Source organism: Chinchilla lanigera, unplaced genomic scaffold (genome assembly GCF_000276665.1).
Source record: "Chinchilla lanigera isolate Chin_1 unplaced genomic scaffold, ChiLan1.0 scaffold00013, whole genome shotgun sequence".
Classification (NCBI taxonomy): domain Eukaryota; kingdom Metazoa; phylum Chordata; class Mammalia; order Rodentia; family Chinchillidae; genus Chinchilla; species Chinchilla lanigera.
The window spans coordinates 22272408-22297174 of NW_004955414.1; the positions used below are offsets into that span (position 1 = coordinate 22272408).

The following is a 24767-nucleotide window of genomic DNA, read 5'->3' on the forward strand; positions in this document are numbered from 1 at the left end:
CATGAAGGGTGAGCTGCCTGCTAAGGTAATGTGGTGTACAGCAAGGTTGTGTGTTCGGTTCCCGGTAAATTTGAAATAACAACAAAAAAAAAAAAAAAAAAAAAAAAAAAAACCCAAAAAAAATCGATGGATAGAGGCGCTAAAAATATTACTCCAATATTATTCTCTACAGAGCGTAGAAATTCTTCCACTCTAAGAGCAGGATACTGAGAATTTTCTCCCCCACATGAGTACTGTATTAGAGAATCCTACATCTGTCTATGTCAACCTTCTCTTTCAACTCTTCATTTTCACCTTAGCATTCCTAACTTATTTCCAACCCCAGTCTTATGCGGAATGATGGAATAACATTTTAAGCAGCACCACGGGGAGCCAAGTGCTAAGACATGAAAGAAAATTTTGGTCTCAGCTTTTCACCAGGATCCCTTTTGTCCAAGAATGTGTGTCTTTCTATTGAAATATTATGTAGGGACATGGAGCCATTGAACCCTCTTCCCAGGCTGAAGGCTCTAGTTCATCAAAGAACTTCCATGGAACTGTATGGATACCAGTTGTACATAGCTGGGACACCAGCTGGTCCAGTGTCTGCCCACTGTGCCTCAAGGAAGGAGATGTTTCTTCTCTCCCTGTTTTGAGACCCCAGTACTCTACTAGTTCTGCCAGATTGGCCAGTGAAATCCTTGAAGATAGAAGGGGCATCAAGGTTTCTGTCCCCCGAGAAGGTCATGCTAATCTGCTTTCTGCCCGGTACTGCCCTTGCCCCATGTGGAATGAGACCAGCTCAGCTCAGCTGTGGCTGTCAGCTCAGCTCTTTCCTCCTTAGACTACGGCAGCTTACAAGATTCCATCCAGAAAAGTCTTCAGTCATTGTTCAAGGTCCTGGCCATCCAAAAGTCAGGAGACTTATACAAAATGGCACTGGAGTGGATGACCATCATGCAAAGCCTGGGTGAGTGCAGGCCTCCAGCTGAGCCTGAGGGTGGGGCCTGAGGCTGAATGGCCTAGAGACTTGGGGTGCGGGGGTGGATGGGAGAAGATCTAAAGGACATCTAAGGATGGGAGAAGAGTCAGGACTTCTTCCTTCAGGGGTATTTCTTGGCATGAGGTGACCCAGTCTTTTTTTTTTTTTTTTTTTTCCGGTACCGGGGATTGAACTCAGGATCTTGCGCTTGCCGGGCAGGCGCTGTGCCACTGAGCTAAATCCCCAACCCCCAACCCGGTCTTTATTTACGGTGCAAGTTTTATTTCCTCTAACGAGAAGAGAAACCAGGCTGGCCTGGCGAGGCACCCAGGAGACCAGGAGCAGGGTGCACGTCTTGCAGAAGCTAGAACCCTATTATTGCTCTCTAGTGTTCCTCTGACTGCTCATACAGGTGCCCTGCTGGAGCTGTGGATGTCTTTTCAGCAGAAATGGATTTTTCTGAATAAAGTTCTATATGAGATGAAGATCCAGTTTCCTAGTGCTGAGCTGGTAGGGAAGGGAGTGAAGCAGAGTGGGCAAGAACTCCCAAACAGTGGGGCACAGGGCTGGAGGGGGAGCTACCACTTCCTGTGTGCCTTCACTTCGACTCTTTCCACAGTACACTCGTTTCAAGGCTGTGGACGATCAGTATCGGGTGCTGATGCGCATCTCTGTAGCTGACCCTCTGGTTCTGTCACTTATACTGCCCAGTGCCAAGAGAAGCCCTTACTTTCAAGGTCAGCAGCTACAACAGCAGCTGCAAGCAGGATCAGTGGAGCTGGAGGGCATTATCATGGCTCTGGAGACTGTGCTGTATGGGGTGTGTGCCCACTTCCCCCGCCTCTTCTTCCTCAGTGACAGCGAGCTGGTGGCCCTGCTCGCTGCCCCTCTAGAGCCTTGTGAGGCTGAGCTGTGGGCACATCGCTGCTTTCCTCCCATGCATGCTGTGAGCTTCAAGTCCAGCCCAAGCGATGAGAAAAACATGGATGACCAAGAGTCAAGCTCAAGCAGACAGACTCAGGTGGAGGCACTTGCTGTGCTAGGGGAAGGAGGGGAGGTGGTGAAGCTGCAGGGACCCCTTCTTTTGTATCCAGATCTCCCCAAGTGGCTGGCCTCTCTGGAGAACTGTCTGCACTTGGCACTTGTGTGCATGTTGCAGGACTGTGTGGCGGCCCGTCTTGAAGTGAGACCTTCCATAGGTGAGACCTTTAAGAAGTTGCCTGAGCAAAGCCAGTCGGCCCTACATCCAAATATTCAGCACTGGCTAGATTTAGTCCAGGCCTTCCCATGGCAATGTGTAATGGTAGCAGAGGAGGTGGTGTGGCGGGTTGAGATGGAGGAGGCTCTGCTTGAGTTGGGGACCCTGGCCACAACCCCCAGGCATATACACAAGCTTGAGGTACTGGTGCAATTTATGCGAGCTCAGAGGAGCTCCCAAGGAGGGCAGCCCCTACTCTCTGTCCGCCAGGCCAGCCTTCTCAGCGCTCTGCTGGTCATGGCAGTGACTCACCGGGATATAGCACAGCTGCTGGAGAAGCACCAGGTCAGTGATCTGACAGACTTCCACTGGGCTCGCCAACTCAAGTATCACCTGGGCTCACCTCACTTGATCCCCGAAAGCCCTCTGCAGAGCCTTAAGACTGTTGTATCCACTGAGCCTTCCCTGACACCAGCTGCATGCTGGATAGATGTGCTGGGTAGGTCCTTCCTATATAATTATGAGTACCTGGGTCCCAGACTGGGGCCTCTACCCAGCCTGCTGCTTGAGCGGCCAGTGCTGGTTCTGTTATTGGCCCTGGAGGAGGTGGCCTGTGGGACCTTAGTGGGCCCCGATGGTGTGGGCAAGACAAGTATGGTGAATAGCCTGGCACGGGCTCTGGGCCGCCAGCTGGTGATGATGCCATGCTTGCCTCAGATACAGGCCCGATGCCTGAGCAACTACTTGCTTGGTGCCCTGCAGGGCGGAGCCTGGCTGTTGTTGGAGGGAGTTGAGCACCTACCTCCCGGCTTGCTCTCTGCCCTAGGCCAGCGCTTGGCTGAACTGCGCTGCCTCTGTGCCCCACTGTACCAGGAGGCTTCCCAAAGCATCAGCACCATAGACCCCACCAAACCCCAGATCCTTGGCAGTGGCTCGTTTGAGAAACATCATGTGTCCGTGCGCCTCGGCTATGGCTGCCTCCTGACACTGCGGGCCCTGAGCCCTGCTGTGCCTGCCAACTTGCATCTGCTTCTGCGGCCTGTGGCACTGGCACTGCCTGATCTGCAGCAAGTGGCAGAGCTGACTCTGCTTGGTGCAGGCATGCAGGATGCCTCTAGAATGGCTACCCGCCTATGTAAGTTCTTCTCCCTAGAGAGTGAGCTGGTGTCCGGGCCCGTGCCTTGCCGCTTGCCACTGCTCAAGCAGATACTGGAAGAGACAATACAGACACTAAGTGTGACCAAGAAGGAGGAGGGAGAGGAGGAGGAGGAGGAATTCAAGCCCCAGGATTCTAGCAGCCTAGTTGGCATTGAGGAGGCTGCCTTACTACGTGCTCTGCTGCACTCATCCCTGTTCAGCAGCCTGGATGGGCTCCGCCTGCACCACCTCCGAGAGCTGCTCCGCGGGATTTTCCCTACTGCTGTCCAGGTGCTGGCAGAGCCTATGACCCGTAGGAGGATGAAGTCACTGGTGGTAGAGGAACTGCAACAGGTAGATCTGCATCCAAGCCCTGACCTTATGGGGTCTCTGGAGCAGCTCAGCGAGGCCCTCAACTGGGCCTCAGGCATTGTGCTCCTGGGTCCTGCCGGGAGTGGCAAAACTACTTGTTGGCACAGCTTATTTAAGATCCAGAATCGGCTGGCAGCCCTGGAGAAAACCTCAACCCAGAGGTACCAGTCTGTGGAAATCACTCACATGTACCCCAGTGTGCTTAGCTCCCAGGAATTCCTGGGATGGCTAGAGGGCTCCCACTGGCACTGTGGTATCTTTCCCAGGGTACTTCGTGCTGCCCTTCACTATAGGAGCACGGGCCCGAAGGAGCAGGCTGAGGAACCGCTGAGGATCCAGCATTGGGTAGTATGCGATGGGGCCTCCAGTGCGGCTTGGCTGGACTCCATCACTTGCCTTCTGAGTGACCCCCCTCAACTCAGCCTCCCCAACGGGCAACAGATAGCACGACCCCCAGGTACCTTTCTTTTGATGGAGTTAGCAGATGCAACAGGTATGTCCCCTATGTTGGTGAGCCATTGTGCTCTAGTCTGGTGCAGTGGGGAGCAGACATGGCACAGCATGCTTAGCACCCTGATGGCAGCCCTTCCCCATGAGTACCACCTGCCACCCCATACGGTCGCTGCGCTCAACCAGCTGGTTGATGGTCTGGTGCCTGCAACGTTCCGATTCCTCACTCGCAAGGGTGCTAGTTCTCTGCTGCAGGTACATGGGCATCAGGCTGTTTGCCCAGGAGTGGCTGAAGTCACCAGCTTGGGCCGCATCTTGCGCGGTCTGCTTGACCTCCATCTTCACCTAGATGAGGAGAAGAAGGCACAAGATCTAGGTGGGAAGATGAAGGGGCTGGGTTGAAAGAAATGGAGTTGTGAGGGCTGCTGGGATATAGCTGGAATGGGTTCTTTGGTGGAGCTGGGCCAGGGGACTAAAAGTAAGAAGTAATATGATCAACCTCTGCCGTTTCCTCCACCTCCTGCTCTCTCTACTGGGCTTTCCATCGTGGCTGTGTTGACCACGACAGAGGACTCCAGCCTCAAGGCTTCAAAAAGCAGCTATGCAAACTGGCCCAAGGCTGACAGTGATGATGGGCCAAATCAGGACAGGGAGCATCTGCTCACTCTCAGCAGCTTTCTTTTTGCCCTGATTTGGGGCTTTGGAGCCCACCTTCCTTCTAGGTACCCATGAGGATGGGAGGGTGGGGCATGTGAAGGGCTGGACCAGCCCCTGTGAGTTAAAGCCCGCGCGGTATCACTGTGGGAATGTGGGGGATGTGTGGGTTGGTCCCAGGTGGGATTGTTATAACCATCTGACACTTTTGTCTGTGTGTCCCCTGAGCAGGTCTTGGCCCTTTTTTGATGTCTTCATAAGGAGTTCTATCGGTTCCCTCTCCAACTATCCTGAGCTACCACCCATAGCTTTAGTGTTTGAGCTACATGTGAACCCTGAAGATGGGACATTGGTCCCCTTCACTGGCCACTATCTGAGCAGCCGCATCAGGGGAACTCTGGGTACCTTCCACCCTTCTACTCAGGTGTGAGGAGAACTAGGGTTGGGACTTAAGGGTCTATGCTAGGGGTAGTTTTGAGGCCCAACTGAGATCTACCTGGTGCCATTTTTTGTTATGTTTTCACAATCACTAGAACATATGGAGTGTTCTCCAGGCATAGCTTTAAGACAAGTCTCTTAGACCCCTATTTTCAGCTAGATTACTGTCCTACCCTGGAACTGCCACAGTAAGCCCTGCTCCTGTCCTACAGACCGAACGGCTCTTGTATGTGGTAGACCTGCTTCTGTCGAGGGGGCAGCCAGTGCTGCTGGCTGGAGAGGAAGCAACGGGGAAGTCAGCCTTTGTGGAGGCGCTAGTGGAGCCAAGCCATCCTTACATATACAGCCCTGTCCACCCTGCCTTCTGTTCTACCCACTTTCGCCTCCTGCTAAGCAGAGGAGTCCAGGACCAAGCACAAGCCAGTCCATGGTCTGCACATCACCAGGATCCCAAAGGTTCCCTCCTCTTCCTGCTGGAGGATTTGCATTTGGCTTCTTCTGGTGAGGAGCTGGGAGAAGGAAAGGAAGAAGCTAGTGTCATTTCACAAGACTATAAAATCTCCAGTAATATACCCTGACTCAGATATATGTCCATAAATTAAGCTGTAGTGTTTTATTCTTAATGTCTTCTCATTCTACATATATTCCCTGAGAAATCTTATCCATTCATAGCCTCATCCTCCATCTCTTTGCTTTGACTGGTAACTCTCTCTCCACCCCTAGACTTCTCTTTTAAGCACAGGCCTGTTTATCCATCTGTGTCCTCTGCATCTCCACTGGGATGTCCATTGGCCCCTTAGACTGAACCCCACTGCCACACACAAAGTCTGCTCTGTGTGTCCTCTTAATAGCTGGTACCATTATCCAACCTGTCACTGAATCCAGAATTCTTTTTTTTTTTTTTTTTTTTTTTGGTTTTTTTTTGGTTTTTCTCCGGTACCGGGAACCGAACTCACGACCTAGCGCTTGCCAGGCAGGCGCTTTTGCCGCTGAGCTAAATCCCCAGCCCCTGAATCCAGAATTCTTGACAGCTCCTCTTTCACCCAGACCTAGTCACCTTTGGCTTTGAATTCTGCCTCCTAAATATTTTTTGAATCTTTTGCTGTACTTATGTTATGGTTCAAGCAAGCATTACCTGCAACTTTGGCAAATGCTTTTGCAAAGCTTTTCACAATGAGGGTTTCTCCTCCAGCTTCCTACACTCTGTACTCTAACTGGATTCAAGAAATCAGGCTTCCTGTGGCCTCTAGAACTGCTGGCCTGTGCCTTCTCTCCTCTGTTTGTTGGGCTAAATCCTGGTATTCTTTCCAAATCATCTAAGACAGTAGCACGTCCAGGAAGCCTGATCTTCCAAGGTAGGCTGATATCTACCCTCTGCTGTGTACAATATCTATAACAGTGATGTTTTGTGACTGTATGCTTGTCTGTCCCATTTACTACACTTTCAGCTTCATGAGAATAGGGATTTATTTCATTCATTTTGGTAGACCTGGCAGGAAGTAAGTGCTCAGTTAGTTTGTAGAAGAAAATACAGTATAAAGAAGAAAAGAGAGAAACTGTGATTAAAGGTTGGAATGCTGAAGTTTAAAGATTATAAACTTTTACCTCCAGATAATAACCAGTTTTAAGCACAGTCATGGGAATAAGCAGTAATAAAGTATAAGGAGAGGCTGCTGGGGTCAAGAAATGAGCTAAAGTACTGGATGGGTTGTCCAGTCAATCACTGAAGTCCTTTATGGGATGTGGGTAACTAGAACTAGGTATATTGAAACTTAAAAAATAATAGAAGGTACAACTTGTTGAGTATCATGTATTATATGCTTTATGTCAGCTTTAGTGTTTATAAAAACCTAGTAAGATGGAGACTTTTAACAATTATTTTAAAGATGCAGAAACTGAAACAGAAATTTCACAACTTTCCCAGCACCTCTTACCTACTGTGTCAGAATCAAGGTTAAAATTCAAGCTCGTTTAGTTCCACAGCCTATAAGTCTTCCCAACTATGTTATTTGACCTTTGCAGTGAATTTACATAAGTAATTAGGATGTCAGTGGACAGCAGGGGGAGTAAAAGGTGATACAGCCAGATCTGTGAAGAGATTTCACTTGGGAAAAGATTTAAATAAAAGTGTTGAAAATATTATGTGAACCATTATAGAGTGAAGAACATTGTACCTGGCAGAATGATAGTTATCTTTAGGCGACAGCCACCAGAACAGCCATATAACATTTAAAGAATGAATACACATTTTTAAAAAGCCAAAACACAAAAATGTGACCCACTATTAGGAAAAAAATCAATGGAAACTGACCCTGAAATGTTGTACAGGTTGGCATTAGCAGATGAGTACTTTAAAGCAGCTATTATATAGCCACTAGTATTCAGATATTTAAAGAAAAATAAGATCTTAATGATTGAACAGATAGAGAATCATAGTAAAATTGAAACCTTTGACAATAACTAAATGGAAATCATAGAACTAGAAAATACAATAACAAGTGAAAAATTCACTAAATGGGATTAACAGAAAATTGGAGGTGGTAGAAGTCAGTGAACCCTCAACAATATAAAAAGTGGCCGGGTGGTACACGCCTGTAATCCCAGCACTCGGGAGGCTGAGGCAGGCAGATTGTTGGGAGTTGGAGGCCAGCCTGGGCTACAAGTGAGCTCAAGGCCAGCATGAACTACATAGTGAGACCCTGTGTCAAAAAGACCAAATAAATAAATAAATAAAAAGGAATGCTTGTTCAAAAAAAAAAAAAAAAAAAAAGAATATAAGAATGTTAAATATGAATAAAACTTCATTCTAATACATATGTAACTGGAGTCCCAGAGGAAAGGAGAAGACGTTTAAGGAAGTAATGACCAACATTTCCCCAAATTTCACTTAAAATGCTGACTTTCAGATTAAAACCCCAGTTACCCCAAAGCAGAATATTACAAGAAAGCCAAACTAATCACATCATAGTAAAATACTGAGAAGAAAACCTGAAGCTGGCCAGAGGAAAAAGAAAAGGACACAGTATATATGGAGAAATGACATTAAGAATGATAGTTAATTTTTCATCAGAAACCACGGATTCCAGATGATGGCAGAACATCTTTAAACTACTAAAGGTAAAAAGAAAACTTGTTCACCTAGAATTTTTTTATCTAGAAAATAAAATATTTCAGACACAGGTACAGTAAAAAAGTTCATTTCTGCTAGAATTTCACTATAATAAATGGTAAATGATGAGAAAAAATGGAAACAGATCTACAGAAAAGAATAAAAAACATCAAAAACCGTAAATATGTGGGGACACATAAATGATTATTTTTTCTTCCTGTAATTTCCTTAAAAGACAACTGGTAGTTTAAAGCATAAATAATAACATTGTTAGGTGAATTGATAATGTATGTAGAAGTAAAAGAGACAATAGCTAAGATAGTGAAATTAGAATGGCAAGAAAAAGTAAATTGAGTTATATATTGTTTGTTTCTTATATTTGTGAAATGGCATGTGTAATGGTTTGGGACTTATGTGCAAGGGGAACAATATATAATACAGGACACATATTTTATAAGATTATTTATAATAGTCACCCAAAGAACGATATACAAGAGAGTACAGGGAATCTGTCCACACACTATAGACCAAGGAATCCAGCTGAGGGCCTGTATCGCATGGAAATGTCCAGCATGAGCCCAGCTGAAGACCTAGAGCTCATAACAGTGCCTCCCACGAATCCAACTGGAGGCCCAGAGCCCATAACAATACCTCATGCGGGCCTGTTTCCCAGATCTGCGCTGGGAAGGCCCAAAGGTCAGTGGTGGAATCTAGGAAGTCTGTGCCAGCAAGATGAAGGATCTGTGCTAGTAGGCTTGAGGGATTTGCACTGGAGCCAGTAAGAACCAGAGCTCCCTGGGAAGTTACCACAGCCATCCTCAGCAACAGCGAGGTCCTGAGCTCCTCCAGTGACAAAGACAGCTGAGTTCCCATCAGGAAAGCCAATGCAGCAAACTTCTCCAGGAGACTGAGCTGTGCACCCTATTCCCCTCTGGAACCAGGAAGCAATGCTCAGAGTAAGGACCAGAGCTCCCCCAAAGTGAACCAAAGCCATTCTCAGTGCCATCAAGGCCCCGAGCTCCTTAGAGGATGAAAACAGCCAAGTTCATGAGGAAAGCCAGTATGACAAGCTTCTCCAAAACAACCAACAGCTCCTTACAGTTTCTACCAGCTCCCAACAGTCTTTTTCCACTCCCAACAGCCTCCTTCTCCTTCTCTAGTTCTGCCTCTTATGCTGCTGGCAACAGTCCCCAGGTGGGATTGCTACCATGCTTGCTCAGTTCAGCTGGGGTTTATAAGTAGACCACCAGTTGTCAATCCATCCCTACAGCATGTTTAAACATTAAGTAACAAATAGGAAAGGTGTGAAGTGGCATGATATTACTTCTAATATTGGTAAGGTAAGAAGGCCTATTATGCTGGCAAGTTCGCATATGCCTGTAACCCCAGTATTTGGAAGGCTGAGGTAGGAGGATTGCCATGAGTTTAAGCCAGCCTGCAGGACATGTGGAGACCCTGTCTCAAAAGGAAAAAGAGGCTATTATTAGCCAGAGAAAAGTCACTAAATAATCATGATCAAGAGTAACTAAAGGGGCTGGGGATTTAGCTCAGCGGCACAGCGTCTGCCTGGCAAGTATGAGGTCATGAGTTTGATTCCTAGTGCTGGAAAAAAAAAACAAACAACAACAACAAAAAATTAAAAAAGAGTAACTAAAGAGTCAATAAATACAATGAGATATTAAAATATTTAAGTTTTACAAAAGGAACCAACAAAGTTACAAAGGTTTAAGAAGAGAAGAAACATAGAAAACAATAATATTATGGACTATAAATTTAATTATATTAAATGTGAATGGACTAAGTCTCCAAATAAAAAGACAACATCCTCAGACTAGATGAAAAACTAAGACCTAGCTATACACTAAGAGATTCACTTTAAATGTGCAAGTACAGGGCTGGGGATGCACAGTTAAGTAGTAGAATTCTTATCTAGCTGTGTGAGGCCCTAGTTTTGATCCCGGCACCAAAAATTTATAATACATACACACAGATAGATTAAAGGATCTTTTTGAAAAGGCAAAATAAACTGGCATCGTAGCACATGTCTATAATCCCACCACTCAGGAGGCTGAGGCAGGAGGATTGTGGATTCAAGGACAGGCTGGACTACAATATGAGACCCTATCTAAAAAAAAAAAAAAAAGGGGGGGGATGGGGATTTAGCTCAGTGGCAAAAGCGCCTGCATGGCAAGCGCAAGGTCATGAGTCCGGTTCCCGGTACCGGAGAAAAACCAAAAAAAAAAAAAAAAAAAAGCAAAGTAATACCATATCAACCAAATGAATAACAAAATTGTTGTGGCCATATTAATAACAAAGCAACTTAAGACAAAGGGTATTATTGAAGATACAGAAGGACATCTCACAGTTAAAAGATTCAATTCCTCAGGAAGACATAAAAGTCCTAAAACAGACTGAAATATATGAAGAAACAAGGGGGAAAAAAAGCAAATCCAAAAACATAGTGTGAGATATCATACTCCTTTCTCAATAATGAATGGAACAGTGGTAAGAAAGTAAACTATAGAGAGCTGAACAATTCCTGCAACCATATCAACTTTTACCCCAGAGCATTATGCCCACCAACTGCAAAATGTACTCTCTTTCCAAGTGTACATGTGTTAAGGTTTATATGTAGATGTCCCCGCACAGCCTCGTGCATTCACGGGCGGGGCGTTTGGAAGATGATGGATTACAGGGGCTTACAGCTGACTCACTATTAGGGTGTGGGTCGTTGGAGCCGGGTTTATCTCCCCCCACTGCTGCTTGTCTCTGAGCATCTCTGCTCTGCCATCCGTCCTGGCTTGGAGCCAGTGTACGCACTGAAACAGAGCCAAAGTAAACCTCTCTTCTTCCCAGCTGTGCCTGTCAGCTGTTGGGTCTCAGTGACGAGAAAAGTGACTAAGACAAAAGATGTATTCCCCAAGCGAGACCATATGCTGGGTAAAGAAATGTCTCAATCAAATTCAGAGTTTTGAAATTTTAGAGTATATTCTTTGATCATGATAATAAAAATCAGTAACAGTATGATACCTAGGAAGCCCCCAAATTCATTGAAATGAACAGCACACTTCTAAATAACTCATGTACCAGAAAAAAAGGTAGGGGAGCTGGTGATGTAGCTCAGTGGCAGAGAGCTCACCTGGTACAGATGAGGCCCTGGGTCCAACCCTCAGTGTGAAAGGGGGGAAAAAAGCTACAAGAGAAAGAAGAAAATATTTCAAACTGACTAGTTATGAAAAACATCAAGATTTGTGGGAGACACCTAAAGTAGTGCTTAGGTAGAAGGTTATAGCATTAATGCCTGTTATGGTTTGTGTCTAGATGTCCCCACAAAGCCTGATGCAGTTTTAGATAGGCCTTCTTCAGAGGTGGCTGAATCTATAGTGTGTGATTGGTTGGTGGTGCAATGCTGGGATTCAGGGTGCTGGGATTAACAGTGGGAGATTGATGGATCAGCCCAGTGATTGGATTGGAACCACCCTAATCCCAGCAGCCTGGATAGAGTATAAAAGAGGCAGAAAGACACTGTTAAGGGTTGGTTGTTGCTTTTGCTGTCTTCTGCCTCCATGAACTGTTACCTCTCTGAGATGTGCCACCTTGCCTTGGAGCTAGCCATTTATGGACTGAAACCTCCACAAACTGTGAGCTAAATAAACCTTTCCTCCCTTAACTTTGGGTATCAGATATTTTGTCTCAGCAGCAAGAGAAAAGTAAAACAATGCCTGTGTCAGAAAGGTCTGGACTAAATGACCTAAATTTTTGCTTACGAACCTAGAGAAAATAATAATCAAACTAAGGGAATCAAACTAAGGACCTTGTGCTTGCCAGGCAGGTGCTTGTGCCACTGAGCTATGTCCCCAGCCCTGAAAATAAGTTAAACCCAAGGCAATTAGAAGGAAATAACTAATAAAGACCAAAGCAGAAATCAATGAACTAGAAAACTACTTGAACTGTAGAGACTATCAACTGAGCCACAATTTGGTTCTTTGAAAAGGTAAATAAAGTCTACAGTTGCCTAGCAAATAAGTCAAGAAATAAATAGGAAAACATGTGTTCAATGTCAAGAATAAAGGAAGTTTAGGTATTTTAAAAGGTAACTATTATGAAAAGCTTTATACTAATAAATTTGGTAACGTAGATGAAATGGATGGAAGCTTGCAAAACACAACTTATCCAAGCTTGACTTGTAATAGAATAAAAAAATGAATAGATATGCAGGCATGGTGGTGCACATCTGTAATCCCAGCATTCAGCAGGCTGAGGTAGGAGGATCACTGTGAGTTCAAGGTCACCCTGGGCTACATAGTGAGTTCAAGGCCAGTGAGTTCAAACAAAAACAAAAGCAAAACAAAAAAAATAAGAACTTAGAAAGTAACTTTCTAAATTTAATAAAGGTAAACATGCAGGTAATTATGTTCTTAAAGTCTGAGCTCAAATTTGTAACCCTACTGCCTCCGCCTTCTAAAGTGCTGCGACCACGAGCACAGGCATGTGGACCATGACTGGCCTTTAAACAGATTTTTGAAGTGTAGCTGTGATACAACTTATACTCTCTTTGACCAAAATAACTGCACTTTCACCCCGTGACTGGACCTAGTTCCCAACCACTCTGCCTTCCAAATCTTACTACAATATTCATTTTCTTTTCGTTAATGAATAATTGCTCATAGAGGTAGGATCTGAATGAGAAGAGGAAGTAACATGCTCAGACACGGCCACGTGCCAACCCATCAGAGGCACGGAAATCTCCAGAACTCTGTGTGTGCTGGGAACAGAGCCGGGGGCCAGGGATGGGAGGCACAGGGAACACACTCACGTGGACTCGTCCTCACCATTACTCTTTGTGTCCCACAGATGCGGAGAAGAGCTGCCAGCCAGTGCTGGAGACTCTGCGACAGGCCATGGACGGTACCGTGTATGCCCACAGCACACTGGAACTGCAGACACTGCAGCCTACGGTTAACTTCCTTGCCACTACCACAGTGCCAGGAGGCTGTGGGCACCCGCTGTGCCCACGCCTCTTTCGACTCTTCACGGTGCTGGCCCTCGGCAGCGTGACGCAGGCCACCCTGCTGAGCAGGCATACACCTAGCATCCAGGCGTGGCTTGAGCGATTTCCCTCTGTGGAGCAGGTGGGCATTCTGGGGAAAGCCCTGGTGCAGGCCTCAGTAGAGGCCTGGGAGGCGGTGTGCCGCCGCTTCATGCCTTCGCCCCTCCACCCACACTACCGTTTTTCCCTGCACTCTGTGAGCCATCTTCTGGGAAGCCTGCAGCTACTGCCTAGCAAAGTGGGCTCGCAAGTCTTTGAAGACTGTTTCTACGACAAGGAGCACTTGTATCGGGTGTCAGGGTTGCAGGGCACTTGCCTCACTATTATGATGACCATGCGCTGCGTTGTACGCCTTTGGTTGCATGAGGCACAGAGAACTTTTTGTGATCGGCTGGACAGCCCCAGGGAACGCTCTGATTGTGCCAATCTGCTCCTAGAAATAGCTCAACGTGTCTTCTGCCATGGGCCAGGGCGCCAGCCCTTGGGCAAGGACCATAAGGAAGAGGAGGAGGAGGAGGAGGAGACGGTACCTGAAGTAGAATCTGAGGGAGAGTTGGCCCAATGGGAAAACATGAGCAACAGCAACAGCGAAACAGAGGAGGAAGAGGACCCTTACGGCCTTCAGGCCACCCCAAGCTCATACTCCACTGATCCGAGTCTAGCACCATCCATAAAGACAGTAAGCCTGGAGCCCATGGAAAGCATAAGTCACAAGGCGGAGCAGGAAGAAAGCAGAAGGGCTTCCAGCTGTAAGCTCCAGTCAGAGGAATCCAACATTTGGTGGCAGAAGGCAGGCCCGATGGACATGGTCACACCCCTGTTGCTACCAGTGCTACTACTCCGTCCCAAGGAAAAGCCCTCAGACCTGGTCTTCTGTCAGGAGCTGATACTTGGGTCCAATTCTGAGGGGCCTAATTTGTATCTAGAAAGACAGTGGGTGCGCTTGGAAAAACAGCTGGCCACGTCAGCTGCTCAGCTGCGACTCAGCCCCCACCTTGTCCGGATCCGCCCCCTGGCCCAGCATGTGGCCCGCCTGGTCCGGGTGCTGTCCAGGCCCCGCCAGCATGGCCTACTGCTCTCAGGGGCTCTGGGTACTGGGCGCCGTACTGCTATCACTCTGGCCACTAGCATCTGTCAGGCTCACCTCTTCCATCTGCCAACTGGGCCCGAGGAGGCCATTCTCCGGTGTCTACGAGATGCCAGCTGGGATGCTGGAATGTTAAGCCACCCGGTGGCCCTGCTGGTGCCCAAGAGTGTGGATCTCACTACTCTTTATCGGCTGGCAGCCCTGGCATCTGTAGGCAACTTCCCTGAGCAGTACACAGAGGCAGATTTGGACAGCATCGAAGAACATCTCCCCAGGGAGAACCTTGGTATCAAATACAACACGAAGAAGGAAATCGTGTTGCAAAGGTGAGATCCAGAACGCCATACCCGACCCTGCTCTGCTATTACTCCTGGCCCCGAGGCCCAAGTGAAATCCACGGGTTATGGCAAGGGCTCAGACGATAAAGGCAAAGCGCTCAGGGTTGTAACTGGAGCCTAGATGGGCAAAGGGGTCAAGAAAAAGACACCAGCTGAGTTTCTGTCCATAGGTTCTACCAGCAAGTATGTAGCCACTTGCACATGTTTTTCTTGATGGGAGATGACCAGGCCCAAAAGAAGCTGCCCTCCACCTTTTTTCTGAGGCTCCTTCAACTAGCCACTGCCAGCATTGACCACTACGAATCTTGGGACCAAGCTTCCCTGGTGAGAGTGGCCCAGTACCACCTGGAGGGTGCTGAAAGCCTACCCCTTGATGACGGTAGGAGCCCTTTTCACCCGTCCTCACCACTCATCTCAATCAGGTTCTGTTATTACCCAGGCTAGTCACTCTCCCCTCCCCTACCTTCTCTCCTTCCCTATCCTCCCCTCTCCTCCCTTTCGGTCTCTCTCTGCTTCCTTCACATTTTCTGCCCTCTTTCCTGAGCTAGGAGAGGGTACCTTCCCTTTCCCATTCCCCTAAGCTCACAGGCTAGGCTAAAGCCATGCCCATTGCAGGATCCTTCAAGTGCCCAGACCTCCAGGCCTCAATTCCTAGTGTGGCTAAAGCCATGGCTCTCATCCACCTTTCTGCTGCCTACTACCATGAGCACTTGTGCCCTGTATTGCCTCTTGTCACCCCCAAGACCTTCTTAGACTTCTTGGATACTTTCCTGCTGCTGCAGCAAAAGATGATCCTGAAGATGAAAAATAGAGCAAAGATGTAAGTGGCCCCATTCCTGCAATTTACGTCCCGCTTTCTTGGGCCACTCACTGGTATGTGTACCCCCAGGATCCAGAACGCCCTGGAGAATCTGCGAATTCTGGTTGAGCAGCACAGGGTCCGCACCACCCTGGTCATCAACTTGGAGCACCAACTAAAAGACTCCCAGAAGGTAAGAGGAAGATTGTGAGACTTATATAGGTGCAGCAGAGCAGAGCGAAAGGGTACTGGGAAGGAACCAACCAGAGTGGACTTTAGCTTATTTTTCCTAGAATTGCCCTTTCCCCTGGGAAGTCTCTATAACCCTTGATGAAAGTTAAATAAGATCTTGAGAGCGTGTTTGGAGGTTCTAGCAGTGGAGCTCAGCTACTAGTATACCCTCAACTGAGGAACGGTCCTCCTTTATTGGGGATGGTCGTCCTCTTTGACCAAGCGCGCAGCTTTAGGAGGGACACATATGGAGCATTGAGGGAGGAAGGAGACACCCTCCTAGCTAGCCAGATAAGCCGAATCAGCCCTGGTGATCAGTAGGGTGACAGATGTCGCAGACAGATCGCCCTCATATCCGAAATGAGATCTTACATGCAAAGCACTTAAAAGTGCTGGCATACAACTCAATAGGTAAGATTTGACCAGCCATAGAAGGTGAGGAGGAAGAATGTCCATGCTGAAGTAACAGTGTATTAAGGCCCAGGGGCAAGAGAATATTTTCCCCATTGGAGGACATAAGCCCTACTGAAGGACGTAAACCCCCTTGGAGAGAACATTGCCCCACTGGAGGTAAGGGTAGCTGGAGAGTCAAGGGCTGGAGGAGAAAGAAAAAGAAGAGGTTGGAAAGATAAGTAGGGACCTGATCAAGAGGCATTGTCAACCAAATGTAGGAGTAACGTGTGTTAAGGGACATGATGAGATTCTATTCTATTCCATTCCATTCCATTCCATTCTATTCCATTCCATGCCATGCCATTCCATTCCATGCCATTCCATTCCATTCCATGCCATTCCACTCTGTTCGAGTGATACTGGGCATTGAACCCAGGCCCTTTACACTGAGCTACTTCCCAATCCTTTTGTAATCTTTAATTTTTGAGACAGGGTCTCACTAAGATGCTAAATTGTCCAAGCTGGACTCAAATTCAATATCCTTCTGCTTCAGCCTCCCAAAATGCTAGGATTACAGGTATGACTCACTATACCTGGTTGAGATTCTGGTTTTAGAAAATCAGAGCCAGCTGTGGTGGTGTACACCTATAATCCCAGCACTCGGGAGGCTGAGGAAAGAGGATCACTGTGAGTTCAAGGCAGCCTGAACTACATATTGAGACCCTGTCTCAAAAAACCAAACAAACAAAAAAATCTTTTTAAGAAAGAGAGAGAGAGAATCAGTTAGGAGTGAATATGAAAGAAATTTAGGAGATGTAATTAAAAGATCTCAAAGATGGCCTGGGTTTGGGGGAATAGAAGACATGGGGTGGGAGGGCAACTGGAGATATAGCTCAGTAAGAAGGTCCTGAGATCAATCCCCAGTACTGCAAAGAAAGAAAGAAAAAGAGAAAGAAAGAAAGAAAGAAAGAAAGAAAGAAAGAAAGAAAGAAAGAAAGAAAGAGAGGAGAGAAGAGAAAGAATAAAGGATGGCAGAGAAAGGAGGTGAGAAACGATAGCCAGAAAGGTTGGAGAAAGCCCAAGGAGAACACAGTATCATGAAGGCCAAGGGAGACGAATGCTTCCAGACAGAGGGAACTATTTCCCATAACAACACTTCTGAGGAGCCAAGATAAGGAGAGCAGCATAATAGTTACACATGCTTTGGAGCCAGATTGCCTGGGCCTGTATGCTAAAGTGGCTACCACTTACTTGGGCTGCATTACTAGATGTGTGACTTACACAGCAGCACGTGATAGACCCAGAGCTCAGGCTCTATCTGTGGCCTACCTAGAGCCCACCTTGGTCACCCTGTCAGGGTTATGGGGTCCTTCCCTATGGGTCCTTCCCGCCCCCCAGGATCTAGAGCTGCAGGGCCTGATCTCCGTTCACAGAACCTCAACCAAGCTCAGCAGCAGCTAGAGCAGAGCAAGCTCCTGTACAAGCAGCAGCTGTCAGAGTGTCGACACCAGGAGAACCTCACTGAGAACCTGGCCAAGCAGCGGGATGCCCTGCAGGCTCAGCACGAGGCTTTCCTCGACCAGGTGGGCCCTTCCCGCCACCTGCCCCGCACTGCTCTCTTGGGAGAGGACAGCCCCTTATAGGATGTACATAGCAGAGGATGAGGTGACTCATCGGGGTCTCTGGGGAGAGAGGGCAAAGGTCATAGTATGCCTTGGGGAGTGGCCCCTTCTGAGGCCTCCTAGGAGAAAACGCTCCCTCCTTGAAGAAAGAGCAGAGCACCTCAGGAGCTCGCTTCAGTGTGCATCTCTCCTCACTTAGATGGGCAAGGCGTTTCTGGGTCCCCTGAGCCAGCTGCAGGTGGCTGACTTTGAAGAGATACGGAGCTATCGAGCACCACCCGAATCTGTAGTGCGGGTGACTGATGCGCTATGTGAGCTGTTCCACCGTGAAACCGGCTGGGCCAGTGCCAAGCAGCTTTTATGCACTGAAGATTTTTATCAGGTAGGGCAGACGAAGGAGGACAAGAGAGGCATACAGGGGAGGCTTGGCGGGGTCGAGCTCCAGAGCAGCTGCATCTTCCCCTTTCCCCTTGCACATACCCTCCCAGGAGCTGGTGTTCTTCCCCAAGGAGAAGATGACAGACTTGGAGCTGGTCAGGTTGAACCAAGCTCTGAAGGCCCCGGGTATGAGCGACGCAGCCCTGAGGGCAGTCAGCGTGCCTGCAGCGAGCCTGGCGACCTGGCTGTGGGCCGTTCTGCGCTACAGGCTGGCACAGCACCGGGGACTGCCCACGGGCCTACTGCTGCGGCAGGTGGAGGCAACCCTGGCTCGGGAGCAGGCCCGCCTAGGCCACTACCAGCTGCAGGCCCAGGAGAAGCTGGAGGATATTTTGACCTGGACTAAGAAGGTGCAGGATGCCCACGCTGCCCACAGATGTATGCTGGGCACGCTCACTCTGGCACAGCATGGCCGTTATCAAAAGTGGACCGTGAGGCCTGCACTGATCACACCCATACACACTTGGACTATGCAGCTCCAGGTAACGGCCCCTCCCAGCCATCTCCCTCCTGGTTCATTTACACCCCAGCAGTGCTCACAATTCCTGCACCCAGCTCTCCTCACCACCCTACTGGCCTGCATACCCTGCCTTGCTGTCTCTCGCGAGACCCTCTTCCTGTCTGCCCTCCCAGCCTACATACTTCTGCTCTCCCCTCCACGCCAGAATTTGAAGGGACACTGCCTGACCGTGTTTGGAGATGCTCTTGTGTGTTCAGCTGCTATTGTCTACCTGGGTCCCTTCCCACCACCACGGCGCCAGGAGCTCCTGGACAAGTGGCTGGCCCTGTGCAGGGGTTTTCAGGAGGCCCTGGGCCCAGATGATGTGGCACAGGCGCTGAAGCAAAAGCAGAAGTCTGGCATCGTCGTGCCACCAAAGACCCCCCTGCTGCCCACACGCTTACCCTTCAGAATTCTGTCCTTGCTGAGCTGTAGTTCTGAACAGAACCGGTGGGACCGGGACCTGAAGCCCCAGGTGAAGTCGGCTCGCCTGGCAGGGCTGCTCCTGCGAAGCTGCACCCACTACCATAGTTGCCGTTGGCCTCTGCTGCTTGACCCCAGCAACCAGGCCCTCATGTGGCTGAGCCCGCTGCCTCTGGAAGAGAACAGTTGCTTGGCTTCAGCCCCCATGGAGGGCGGAGGTAAGGCAGGGGTAGTAACACAGTGCTTCGGGGTGTCTCAGCCTCCATGGTCTTCCTTTTCATAGTGGAAATACTGAATTTTTGTGGCCAGGATATCCCAGATTTTATCAGCCTATCGTATATTAATAAATGTGGTCACATTTGCTTTTTTTTTTTTTTTTTTTTGGCCTGTAATGCAATGATCCTGATTTTACATGGGCAACCAGAATCTATGCTCTTGCACTTTCCTGGTCTCCTTGGCACTGTTGGAAACCTTGCTCACAAACCAGAGTTTTACTGCCCAATTTATTCAATGCTGAGAAATTCCAAGGGAACATTTTTATTGAGTATTTTTGGATCATCTTAGTGGTGTATTGGAAGAAAGATTTCCTAGGAGAAGGCAGAGAGTGCGTTTATTTTCCAGAAGATGGAATTAGGGGGTTAAATAGGTGAGGAAAATGTGACCTTATTTGGAAAACAGGTCTTTGCAGATGTAATGAAGTTCAGAACCTTGAAACGAGATCATCTTGTATATTATGTGAATGGGCGCTATGTTCCATGATAAGCATCCTGTAAGAGACAGAGGAGAATACATAAATACATAGAAAAGATGGCTATGTGAAGTGAGGCTGATACAAGAGTTATGCAGCCACAAGCCAAGGACACCTGGAACCACCACTGGATGGAAGAAGCAAGAAATCTCCTTAGAGCCTCACCAACACCTTGACTTCACACTTCCAGCCTCCACAACCATGAAAGAATAAGTGTCTGTTGTTTTAAGCCACTAAGTTTGTGGTAATTGTCCCTGGAAAATAATATACATATCATAGTTGCAAGATGTCTGCTGTCCTTCCAATTATCCTGGTTATTTCTGTCCCTGTTATCAAGAAAGTAAAAAACCTTCCAGAAGTCTGACTAGCCAAAAGTGGTAGGCAGAATTTTGGGCTCTGTGATATTTGCTTTCTTGTATTACTGTCATGATTATGTTACATTATATGATACAAAAGACTTTGGAGATATAATTAAGTTACTAATCAATTAACCTTAAGATAGAAATATGTTACCCTGAATTATCTAGGTGGTTTCATTTTTTTTTTTTTTTTTTTTTTTTTTTTTTTTTTTTTTGGTCTTTTTGAAACAGGGTCTCATTATGAAGTTCAGGCTGGCCTTGAGCTCACTTTGTAGCCCAGGCTAGTCTTGAACTCGCAACGATCCTCCTGCCTCAGCCTCCCAAGTGCTGGGATTACAGGCGTGCGCCACCATGCCTGGCCAGCAAGTGAGATTTTTAAAGCAGAAAGGAAAACCAGGCATGGTGGCTCATACCTACAATCCCAGCACTCTGGGAGACTGAAGCAGGAGGATCAAAAGCCCAGCCACAGCCTGGGAAATTTAGCAGTTCAGTGAGATCCTGTCTCAAAACAAAAAAAAAAAAAAAAAGAAAATTCTTTTTTAAAGACTGGGGATATAGTTTAATCCCCAGTATGAGGGAAAAAACAGAAAAGAGGAAAGAAAACACAGAGGTTTAAAACGCAAGAAAGATTCAAAGAGCTGGTGCTGGTGCACACATGGAAGGGGCCACGGGGCAACTGTGAGAAGGAGGGGAATTCTGTCAGAAACTAGTAAGAACCAGGTGTGGTGGCGCGTGCCTATAGTCCCAGCTACTTAGGAGGTTGAAGCAGGAGGATCACTTGAGCCCAGGAGGGCCTTTGAGGCCAGGATGAGAAACAGAGCAAGATCCTGTCTCAAAACAAAAACAGAAATCCATAAAGCCTGGAAAAAGTTCTCAAGCTGCACAGGAGCCTTGTCGCCCAGCTAACACCCTGGTTTTACCTCTGTGAAACCCTGAGCACAGAATCAATCCCTGCTGTGCGGAGCCTCCAACCTATAGGACTGTGAGATAACACGGGCCTTGTTTCAAGCTGTTAAACTTTTGGTAACTTGCAGCACAAGAAAATGATGAACCACACACTGCAGACCTGGCAACCTCCATTTTCAAGAGAACCTGAGGAAAAAAATAAACAAAAGCATTTATCACTTGCAGCTCCTGCGGCAGAGCCCAGGAGTTTTAGGTCAGCCTGGGCACCACAGCAAGGGGGAAAGGTGGACAGGAATCGCTGTGGGGTCTACGGCCATAGCACCCTGAATGTGCTCGTTCTGGTCTGATCTCTGAAGCTAAGCAGGGTCGGGCCTGGTCAGTACTTGGATGGGAGGAATGGCTGTGGGATAGCCGGCCATCTGGGTTCCCACACTGCACATGACTTGGCTAGTTCCATAGCTGATGGCCTTTCCACTGAGAAACCACTGTTGCAGCCACTGATCGCCAAATTGTTGAGGCCTCTTTTAGTTATTAGTGGCAGAGTTAGCTTAGGTTAAAAAAAAAAAGGGAAAGGCGCTGACTCTTCTAACCAACCCACAGAAGGGGCAGAAATGGAGCCAGTTTCAGAGATGACTAAGCCTTCTCTGGGATTTAGAACAATAATGTGAGCCAACTTTATTGAGCACTGTCTGTGTGCCAGCCTGAGTGCTGTCTATGTATCGTTGCATTTGATCTTCACGGTGACCCTATGAGGTCATCTTTAATATCAGCTCCACTTTGTAGATCAGAAAAGTGCATCACAGAGGTTGAGCACCTCCCTAAGCTGTCCTCTTGCCGCCCTTCCCTCATGGAATGGAGCCTTCCTCTCAGCAGGGCTCCCCTGCATCTTTCTACCCCAGGGAATGGCCTCATGGGGAATCCAAACAGAGAGAACAAAGAGGAGCCCATGGGAGGAGGCGATGATAATGGAGAGAGAAACGAAGCTAAAGAGCAGGCCCAAGCACAGAAGGCAAAGGAACAGGAGAATGAGGAGGAGAAGGAAGAGCACAAGGGGGAAGAGGAAAAGGAGGAAGAGGAAAAGGAGGAAGAGGAGAAAGAGCACGAGGCAGAGAGTCAGGGGTCAAAACCTGCCTGTGAGACCCCGTCTCCGCCTCTTCTCTGCCTCAGTGTGCTCTCAGGCACTGACCCAAAGTTGGGTCCTCGGCTCAGGGAGGCAGCTGCCAGTGGTGAGAATGGATCCCCTTCCCTATGCCCCCGCTGTGCTCCCCGAGTCCAGTGATCCCATAGGCTTCTTGCACCACGCTCCGAGCTTAGCTCTGATCTTTTCCCCCACTGTGTTGAGGAATTTTTAGGGAGGCCTCTTATCAGATGGAGGCATGTGGGTCAGAGCCAGGTCTCTGCAGGGACAGCGGCATGGGGCCTGGCACTATGGGTTGGTCGTCCTTGTTTCCCTTCACAGGCCAGCCCGTGCTCCTGACTAACATGGAGCTGGGCCTCGGGTGCCCAGAACTGCAGTGGCTGCTGCAGCGGGAGCAGCTGAGTCCACCGCACGTGCAGCCTGGCTTCTGCCTCTATCTGAGCACGACCCTGCCCCTCCATGCCCTGGAAAAAGGTGAGGCCCAGAGGGTAGGTTGCTAGCGCCAGCTTTGTGGGCACATTAGGCTCCCCGGGGTTCATTCATCCTGGCACAGAGCAGGTTCAGAACTGTAGTAGGGAGCCACATTCCCTGCCCACCCCCTGGCCCTGCCAAGGGAAAGGAATTAAGCATATTTCTTGTGACCCCCCAAGTGCTAGGTTGTGAACTGCTGAAGGGGCTGAATGTCCTGGATCTGGGCCTAAACTTGGAAGTACTAGAAAACCAGGTGCTACATGAAGTCATGCACAGAGAGTGTCCTGAGCTTGAGATCCGCTGGGAGGACCTAAAGACCAGAGCCCTGGATGCCTGCGAAGCCATAGAGGCTGCTGAGGTGCTTGGGGGCCCAATCTGTGGGACAGGCTGAGCATGGGAAGGGGCCGGGTAGGGAGGCAGAGATGAGTGCAGACATTTGGGTGCTGTAAGGAAGGGCCAGATCCATCCAAACAATTACTATATGCAGGAACAGTTGCTGACGATGCTGCTGTTCCAGAACCCACTGCATGAGAAACCCACCAAGTTTATGCGGGACATTGTGAGAGCCCAGGCAAAGATCTGTCAGATGCAGGCCCATTATGAGGAGCTGAAAGAACAGAAGCTGCAGGAGGTGGTATTGTGGGTACCCTACCAGCAGGTGGTTTGGCATGGAATAGCCATAGTAAAGACCCTAAGCACTCTGCAGAACTCGCTGCCCTTTTTCCATATGAGTGCAGAAAACTGGCTGGCAGCAATCAGGCAAGCTCTGGACAGCATGAAGCCGCATGATATCCAGCACAGGGAGGACCTGGCCAGCCATCTGCTGCAGCTGAAAGCACACCTGACCCGCCAGCTGCTGGGCATTACCTTGACTGCACTAGGACTAACCCAAGTGCCCTTGGTGGGTGCCTTGGGTGCTTTGGCTCTGCTGCAAGTGACAGAGAATGCACCAAAGCTGGAGAGGCTGGCACTCTGGCCTGGACTGGCAGCCTCTCCCAGCACAGGCTACCAGAAGCCAGACCCAGGTGTGGTGCGGCCAGCCTGGCTCACACCGAGAGCCTGGCACGAATGTGGGATATTAGAAGTGCTGCCCCCGTTTGTTGGGCTGCGTGCCTCCCTGGCAGACCGCTCCAAGGTTTGGCAGGATTACCTGTCACTGCATTCCACAGTGCTGGGTCCTGCACCTGGGCCCAGCTCTGAACCACTCAGCCTCCTCCAGAAGTTGATCCTGTGGCGTGTGCTACGGCCCGAGAGCCTAGCAGGTGCCCTAGCAGACCTTACCACCAGCCTCCTGGGCCGGCCTCTGGATGAGAACCTGGGTATCCCCACCTTGCCCTTTGAACAGAGTCAGGCTACTCAGCCCATTCTGATCTTGTTGCCACCGCCTGGCCACCCCACAACCACCCTCCATCCTCTGACTGTTATCCAGAAACAGGCTGCCTCAAATAAGCAGGTTTGAACCTAGCCTCTTGGCCACAGAGTGACTGGGACCCTATGGGGTGGGATAGTGGGTGGAAACCCTCCTCAGCATTCTTACAGGTCTTTTGTGGATTACAAAATTACTTTGGGTGTCCCTGTGAGACACTTGGGTCACCCTAGTGTCACTTTGAGTCACTGCCACCTTTCTGCTGGTCCCCAGGGGCAAAATCATCTGCAGGTGATAGCCCTGGGCTCAGAGGCCTGGAACCCAGTCTCGGATGTGGTCAGCACCCTAAACCAGGCCATGTTGGAGGGGCACTGGTTGGTGCTGGATAACTGTCATCTGATGTCCCACTGGCCAAGAGAGCTACTGCAGCCCTTGCTGGGGCTGTTGGATGGAGCCAAGGGTGAGTGTGCTGCCAGGAGAGGATTCTAGTATCTGAAGCTGCACTTGGCTTTAAGCTTGAACTCTCAGGCCTTATGACTGATCCTCTAGCTCCAAGCCTGTCCCCTGGACCTTGCATCTG

The 24767-nt window shown here is 48.7% G+C and overlaps 1 protein-coding gene across 14 annotated transcripts in view; it reads left to right on the forward strand.

Moving 5' to 3' along the window:
* Dnhd1 (dynein heavy chain domain 1) overlaps positions 1–24767 on the forward strand; it is a 69918-nt gene that overhangs the window by 41521 nt on the left and 3630 nt on the right. For 5 of the 14 annotated variants that reach the window (XM_013511985.1, XM_005380153.2, XM_005380155.2 and 2 more), the window contains 18 exons: positions 824–949; positions 1374–1471; positions 1581–4494; positions 4687–4840; positions 5004–5196; positions 5423–5711; positions 13174–14782; positions 14965–15173; positions 15410–15614; positions 15684–15786; positions 17651–17800; positions 18039–18221; positions 18328–19417; positions 22112–22438; positions 22672–22824; positions 23001–23179; positions 23309–24274; positions 24461–24647. In XM_013511985.1, the coding sequence (XP_013367439.1) occupies positions 824–949; positions 1374–1471; positions 1581–4494; positions 4687–4840; positions 5004–5196; positions 5423–5711; positions 13174–14782; positions 14965–15173; positions 15410–15614; positions 15684–15786; positions 17651–17800; positions 18039–18221; positions 18328–19417; positions 22112–22438; positions 22672–22824; positions 23001–23179; positions 23309–24274; positions 24461–24647 (9135 nt within the window). Of the gene's footprint in view, positions 1–823; positions 950–1159; positions 1472–1580; positions 4495–4686; positions 4841–5003; positions 5197–5422; positions 5712–13173; positions 14783–14964; positions 15174–15409; positions 15615–15683; positions 15787–17650; positions 17801–18038; positions 18222–18327; positions 19418–19877; positions 20288–22111; positions 22439–22671; positions 22825–23000; positions 23180–23308; positions 24275–24460; positions 24648–24767 lie in introns of those variants that run through there. The other 9 variants (XM_013511986.1, XM_005380154.2, XM_005380156.2 and 6 more) reach the window with 9 other exon arrangements.